This window comes from Myotis brandtii, unplaced genomic scaffold, assembly GCF_000412655.1.
Source record: "Myotis brandtii unplaced genomic scaffold, ASM41265v1 scaffold220, whole genome shotgun sequence".
NCBI lineage: Eukaryota > Metazoa > Chordata > Mammalia > Chiroptera > Vespertilionidae > Myotis > Myotis brandtii.
Window position 1 is genome coordinate 2,210,060 of NW_005358250.1, and position 7,882 is coordinate 2,217,941.

Below are 7,882 nucleotides of genomic sequence, written 5' to 3' on the forward strand. Positions count from 1 at the left end.
CCATCCTAGGCCTTCAGTACCCTATTGTCTGTGTCCATGGGTTATGCATATATGCATACAAGGTCTTTGGTTGTTTACCTCCCACCAACCCACCCTCCCCCGCCTTCCCTCTGAGATCCCGCACTCTGTTCCATGCTTCCATGTCTCTGGATTCACTTCATTCATCAGTTTATTTTGTTACTTAGATTCCACATATGAGTGGGATCATGTGATGCTTGTCTTTCTCTGACTGGCTTATTTCACTTAGCATGATACTCTCCAGGTCCCTCCATGCTGTCTCAGAGAGTAAGGGTTTCTTCTTTTTTACTGCTGCATAGTATTCCATGGTGTAAATGTACCACAGCTTTTTGATCCACTCATCTACTGATGGGCACTTGGGCTGTTCCCAGATCTTAGTTATTGTAAATTGTGCTGCTGTGAACATAGGGGTGCATATATTCTGATTGGTGCTTTGGTTTTCTTGGGATATAGACCTAGAAGTGGGATCACTAGGTCAAATGGCAGTTCCATATTTAATTATTTGAGGAAACTCCATACTGTTTTTCCATAATGGCAGCACCAGTCTGCATTCCCATCAGCAGTGTACTAGGGTTCCCTTTTCTCCACATCCTCACCAGCATTTGTCTTTTGTTGATTTGTTGATGGTAGCCATTCTGACAGATGTGAGATGGTACCTCATTGTCGTTTTGATTTGCATCTTTCGGATGATTAGTGACTTTGAGCATTTTTTCATATGTCTCGTTTGTCTTCCTTCTGTTAAGTTGTATGAGTTCCTTATATATTTTGGATATTAACCCTTTATCAGATGTATCATTGCCAAATATGTTCTCCCATTCAGTGGACTCTCTTTTCCTTTTGGTGATGGTTTCTTTTGCTGTGCAGAGCTTTTTATTTTGATATAGTCCCATTTGTTCATTTTCTCCTTAGTTTCCTTTGCCTTAGGAGATGTATCTGTAAACATATTGCTATGAGAGATGTCTGAGATTTTGCTGCCTATGGTTTCTTCTAAGATTTTTATGGTTTCACAACTTACATTTAAGTCTTTTATCCATTTTGAGTTTATTGTGTATGGTGTAAGTTGGTGGTCTAGTTTGTGTGTGTGTGTGTGTGTGTGTGTGTGTGTGTGTGTGTGTGTTTTGCATGTAGTCATCCAATTTTCCCAACACCATTTATTGAAGAGACTCTCTTGACTCCATTGTACGCTCTTGCCGCCTCTGTCAAATATTAATTGAACGTAATGGCTTGGGTCTATTTCTGGGTTCTTTGTTCTGTTCCATTGATCTATATGTCTGTTCTTATGCCAGTACCAGGCTGTTTTGATTACGGTGGCTTTGTAGCGTATGAGGAAAGTACTTTTCTTTTCTTTTTTTAAAGTACTTTTCAATGTAAATGTCTTTTGCCTCCTTGGTTAAGTTTATTCCTAAGTATTTTATTCTTTTTGATGCTATTGTAAATTGATCTAACTGGACAGAAAAGGGAGTGAGTGTAAAAAGATCCCATTTGGCAGGTAAGAAATAAAGTTGTCCAGGAAGAAGAGGTCCAAACTCAGGCAAAGAACAGGTGCCTTGAGCACAAGGCAGTAAGAGAGGTCATGATGGGAGAATGGAGACCTCGTGTGTGATAAGGGAGGGGAAACCGCAGGAGTGGGTGCTGACACGGCGCGGAAGCCAAGAACATTCCTGCTGAGGGTCCAGCCTGTGAGGCGAGGTAATGGATGAGCCCTGGACCCTGGTGGACACCAGCGTTGCCCAGGATGATGGCAGCATCTGAGGATGACTGGGGACGGGAGAGTTAAGGGAAAGTCCTCAAGGAACATGAATGAGTGGCCACACCAGGAGGGGTAGAGAGGGGTCTGTCTCCAGGAGCAGGGGTTTTACCTGAGGAGGAGCACTGGAGGTTTAGAAGCCAACCAACGTCAACAGGAGAGCGCCACCCGGACTGGGGTGGGGAATGGGAGAATGAGCCGCCTGCGCCTGCACGGGAGAGGCCTCAAGGCCAGCAGCTGGGGCTCAGGAGAGGGGCTGGGCTGAGGTCATGCTCAGCACTTGGCTATCACTCTCAAGTGTGTCTCTTCACTTCCCCATCTTGTATCCCTAGCATCTGGGATTGAGTAGGCGCTCAATAGAAATTTGAGGAGGCAGGGAGGGAGGGAGGGAGGGTATGCTGCAGTCCAATGACAGGCCCGCACTCATCCTGCTCTGTCCCTTGCAGGACCCAGTGAGGTCGCACACCGCATCGCTCCCACCATGAGACTGAATGAGCAAGAAGAAACTGGGAGAATTATTGAAATGCAACGCCTAGAAATCCAACGCCTCAGAGACCAGATCCAAGAACAGGAGCAGGTCCCAGGGTTCCACCCCATCAGTGGGGTTCGGCTTCCTTCCCTCGTAAAGAGGGTTCATTCTTTGGCCAAGGTGGACGCTGAGGTGCCCCACAAGTGACTCCCTCTGGTGAGCCACCTCCAGTCACACTGGAGGAAGCACTGCGCATCTGTCCCCAGGCCAACTCTGGGCTGCAGTCCCTGCGGCACTCCCCGCACCAGCCTCTCTCCTGCCCTGGGGAGTTGGAGACTTGGTCAGAATAAAAGTGTTTGCCCACAACTGTGTCCAACTCTTTGCTTAGCCAAGGAGCTGGGGGAGGAAGAAGGGAAAGGGGGGACTCTGAGGACTGGGGGTGTCTCCAGCTCATCCAAAGCCACCTCTCCCTGTGGAAATCACACGGAACTTGGAGCTGGTTCCTGCCACCCCGTTCCTCTCTGGGCCCCACAGATGGGCTGCCTGCTCCCGCTTTAAGTATCACTGCCCACATGTCTGACCTGGCTTGCTCCTCTGCCAGCCAGAACAGGACCCAACACAGCCTCCTTCATTTGTTCTCCTTTATGAAACCTAAGGAGGTTTTCTGAGGATTTTTACATTTGTGTAAAGATCAGAGTAAAAGAAAGAACATGGCTAAGTTCCTTCAAATGTCCCTTATCTGCTGACCCTATTGTTAGAATTACAAGCAGAGCTCCACCCTTATTTCTCTCACCTCCATGCCACTCTAGACTTGTTCTCCAAGGTCTTACCCCCCCCCCCCCCCCCTACCCCCGCATTTCTGGGGGACACCTCTTCCTCTGGGCCTCATAATGGGTGACCCAGCCACACATACCAGAAAAGGTAGTTTTTATGCACTAAAGAACAAAGCAATGTACCCAGACGGCCCTGTCTTCTCCCACCTGCGGAGGCCAGGCACCCTTCTAATATTTCTGGGGGACACCTCTTCCTCTGGGCCTCATAATGGGTGACCCAGCCACACATACCAGAAAAGGTAGTTTTTATGCACTAAAGAACAAAGCAATGTACCCAGACGGCCCTGTCTTCTCCCACCTGCGGAGGCCAGGCACCCTTCTAATACCCAAATAACAAGCATTTAAGCCCCCGGTCCCTGCTGATCCCTGCTGGCTCTTAAACCTGGTGTCCCCAAGGCATCTCCCCAACTTCCCTGATCTGCTCTGGGCACTGCTCTCGGGTTAGTTTCCCCAGTGAGAGCCGAGGCATGGCTGTCACACTTGGCAAGTCTCTCCTGAGAGCTGGGGAGAGCAGAAAGAAGGCACAGGGCAGAGGCCGTAAAGCAAAGTGTACACAGGACTCTCTCTCCTTAGCAATTCCCCACCCCCACCCAGCCCACACCCTGTCACAGTGGCCAGCGTATCTCCTCCAGACCAGGCCCAGGAAGCAGGACAACATTCAGGCACCTGAGAGATTCACCCACTAGGACCACAGCCATGCTGGGAACATGGGCTCTGGGAGTCAGACTTCTCCATTCCCAGCCAGCACCTTGCCTTTACCTTTGTAGAGGAAACCGACTCAAAATGAGTTTGGGGAGGTCAGCAGGGCCAGATGGCGCAGGGTGGTGAAGGCACATACAGAGGCCAGCGCTGAGCCACCCAGAGTCCCTCCCCACCACCTCCCATGCTCTTGACACACTGGCCTCCTTCCAATTCCTCCAAAAGGCCAAGTTCTTCCCTGCCTCCAGGTCTTTCCACACGTCACTCAGTGAACTTCCACTCCTCCTTCAGATAACTGAAATGTCGGGGGCTGTCCCTCCCCCGCCCGCCCCCACCTAAATTACACTCACAGCATTGCTTCCTTTCATAAGCCCCTGTGACAGATCCGTTCAGTTGTCAGATGCTGCCTCTCCTAGGCGCTCGTTCCATGGAGGCAAGGCTCTGTCGGATTTTAGAGTTCACTCGGGTGCCTGGGTGCGTCATTGATTAAGGGACCTCATAGTGGAGGCAGGGGACCAGTTAGGACACTGTGGCTGACCACACGGGAGAGGACAACTGCTGGAACCAACACGGCGGCGGTGAACATGCAGAGAAGTGAATCCTGACATCAGGACCAGAGGGAGTTGTCCAAGCAGAGGGGTGGGGGTGGGGGTGGGGGAAAGACCCAGTAAGCAGGAACATGGGAAGAAATGGGCTCTTCTCAGGGCCAAAAGGAAATGAATTCGCTGTGGCTATGAAGTAGCAACATTCAAATGACAGATTTTTTCAACTTAATGCCCTAGGATCAAGATATCACATTTCACCTCTAAGTTGAGCCTTAGGTTACAGATGAGGAAACCCAAACCAAGGAGGAATGAAGTCACTAGTGCAGGGTCACACCGATGGAGCCAGGATTGCAGGCCATCTACCCAATGGCCTCCACATCCCATGATCTTAAGCCTGCCCTGGAGAGGCTCCCAAACAGAGCACTGGGCCAAGTGTTGGCGGTTTTAGGAGTGTGACATCTGGAGAGTCCAACCCAGAAGTAAAAGGCGCTGACACCTGCCGGCTAAGCTTACCTGCTAGTAACCCCGAGGCTGGCTGTGGTCCAGCTAGTGAGGAGGAGGTGGAGGAGAAAGCCCAGCCAAGGAGAGCCCATCACAGCAGAACCTGGCCCTGTGGCCAGTGCATCCACAAGGTGCTTTCTCAGCTGCACAAGGGTGAGCACAGCTTCTTGCTGGCAAAGCTGGGGCCAGAGGGATAATCTTGTTTTCCTCTCCATGTTGTCTTGTGTGTTCCTACATCAACCTGTTGGGTGGCATTGATTGGGTGGCTGCTGCACCTGAGACCTTCTTCCACTTGGCCTGTGCTGACCCCATGGGGAGGGTCTCACCTCACGGTGCCACCTCCTCCTTCACGGGGTCTCTTCAGCCAGTTGACGCCTCACTGAGTGGGCCTGGCAGCCCCTCCTCCAGCAGCCTTAGGAACCTTGCTGGTCACTCAAGTGCCAGACATTGGCATATGGACTCCACTCTCATTCTTCTGGTTGCAGTCCATCACTGAGCTCTGGGGACTCGTTCAATGCTGGTGTGACCACGGGTGCCTTTGGAGGCTGCCCTCTGCCTGGGCCCCAGACCGCCCTGTGCTCTCCTGCCCTTCTTCTAGGGTCAGCCTCAGCTCTGGCCACACCATGCGAGTTCCCAGCTGAGCCTCCTCTGCCATCCTGTTCTCCCAGCACCGAAGGCCTGCCCCATAGGAGGTTCTGGCATCAGTGTCTATCTTTCCCCATAGAGAGTGTGAGCAGCCATACCAACCAGCTGCTCCCAGGTAGTACCTGAGGGACCCTGGTGAGCATGGGAATGACGATGTGTCCAGGTAGGACCCCCCTGGCACTCATTGCTCTGGATTTGGAGTGAGAGGTAAGGAGAAGACATATCAGGACCAGGATTGGGGAAAGGGAGGGAAAATTTCATGAGTTCCCTGCCCAGCTCTACCTGGGACAGCTGGACCATGGGTCTGCCCAGGATTGGCCCCTCCTTGGGATCAGGAAGATAAATAAATATCAGACATGTGCAAGGGGAATACACAGCCAACAAGTCTGCCAGGCCCCCTGCTCTCCTGCTCCTCCCAGGGAAGGGGACACCTTTATAACGCTTTGCAAAGTGGCAAACCCACGTGGTTTCCCCCCAAGACCCTGCCCCACAGTAGTCAGCCTACCCGAACTTTTCCCAGGGGCAGAAGCACCCAGAGCTGCACCGTCCAGTAAGGGAGCCGCAAGCCACATGTGGCGATGGAGCACTTGAAACGGGGCTAGTCTAAGGTACACAACTCATTTTCAATAATTCATACAAAATGAAATAGCTCATTTAATCATTTGTATATTACAATGAAAATATTTAGGGGTTAAGTAAAAAGTTTAATGTAGTAGTGTCTGTTTCTTTTCACTGTTTCAACGTGGCTACTGGAAATTTAAATTATATATGCGGCTCATGTTATATTCCTCCTGGACAGCACTGCTCTAGAGTTGGGACTGACCCCCATTCGTCTCCACAGCACAGAGCGAAGAGAAGCATGGACAGGTCAAGCATAAGTACTTTGTGAGCTGCTGGTGGAAAGATAACTTTGATTTTGTTTTCTTGTCTCTTTCAAACACATCAGGAGGAGAGAGCGCAAGAGGCATTCATTTCAAGGATCTCAATCCAGGAGATGGGTGACAGCCTACAACCAGCTCCAAGCAGCAACTGCCTTAGCCCACCCAGAGCACATGTGGTGTGTGGTGCCAGGCTCACCTGTTAGAAGCAGAGCCCTGACCATGTCCAGTTATACTTCAGGACCCTCCATCGGTACCTCAGATGAGACCCAGTACCTCACCATGGCATTCAAGGCCCAGTGCAGCTCATCTATTGAGCTTCATCTCACATGCTCCCTGCTCAAAACCCTGTCGGTTCACACTTCTGTTCATTCAACAAACATTTACTGACTACTGCCCATGTGCCAAGCACAGTGCTGGCTGCTGAGGTCACGATGGTTAGCAAAATAGGCATAAACCTGTACCCTTTGGGGACCGCATGTCTAGTGGGGTCTAACAGGCAAGTAAATAAGGAAAATTATGGTACATGCAATATGAGCAGTTGTGGAGGAAGCACAGGGACCATGGGTGCACCAAAGAGGCACCTACACCAGACTTGAAGTCAGGGAGGGCTTCCTGGAGGAGGCAACATCTCAGTTAAAGAAGTCCTGTTGGCCAGACTGAGGCTGGGGGTGGTAAATATCCCAGGCAGAGGGAACTCTGGGTTCAAGAACTAACTGGAAGGGCAGAGCAGAGGGCAGAGCATGCTGAACTGAACTACATGCGTTCTGGCTGGAGGACAGAGACCAGTGGCAATTAGCTGGCCTGGTGTGTATGGCAGGGGCTTGTGAGCCCAGTGAAGGAGTGTGGCATTTATCTGGAAGTTTATTCTGCAAGTGTTTTAAGCAAGGGAGTTCCTGTTTCCCACAGGAAGTGCCTTTGCCCCTCCTTCCTCTGCTCAAATCCTGCCCCCCAGGATGGAGTTTTGAAGGAGAATGAGCAGGGGGCTTGTGGGGGCCTCAGCCCAGGGGAAAGTGCCATGGGACTGGGGCTTAGGGACCAGCTGTGGAATTTGGGGCTGAGGCTCAGTCTGAGTCCGGATTTGGGATTTGGGGACTGGATTCAGGAACTGAGGTGAGAGTGGAGTCCAGGACCTAATTCCAGGATTTGCAGCTGGGGTCAGGTGAGGAATTTGAGCTGAGGTCCAAGCCAGATTCAGGGTTGGGTTTTGGAACTGGGACAGGAATTAGATTTGGAAATGAGGCTGGGGATTGAGATTATATTTCAAGACTCAGGGTTGGGGCTAAGATGTGGGGTAAGATCTGGGGTTGGAGCTAGGAGTTCTAGTTAGGGTTTGAAACTGCAGCTGGGGCTGAATCTAAGATGGGGTTGGAGCTGGGGGAACGGGCAGGGCCCAGGCGCGGGGGGAGAGACATTTTTCCTGCGGCCCAGGTCCGGGAATTCTGCTGGAGCCCAACAGCAGCTGACAGAGCCCCTCCCTTCCCAGGAATGCCTCCCCGGAGAAGGAGTGCCACGTCAGCCAATCAGCTCAAGCCCCGACTAGGAAA

The 7,882-nt window shown here is 51.3% G+C and overlaps 1 protein-coding gene across 1 annotated transcript in view; it reads left to right on the top strand.

Annotated features, from left to right (window-relative positions):
• CFAP57 (cilia and flagella associated protein 57) overlaps nucleotides 1-2,594 on the top strand; it is a 59,738-nt gene extending 57,144 nt beyond the window's left edge. The window contains exon 23 of the mRNA XM_005866082.2: nucleotides 2,212-2,594. Coding sequence (XP_005866144.1) covers nucleotides 2,212-2,441 — 230 coding nt within the window. The 3' untranslated portion in view covers nucleotides 2,442-2,594. The remainder of the gene's footprint in view (nucleotides 1-2,211) is intronic.
• The last annotated feature ends 5,288 nt before the right edge of the window (nucleotides 2,595-7,882 follow it).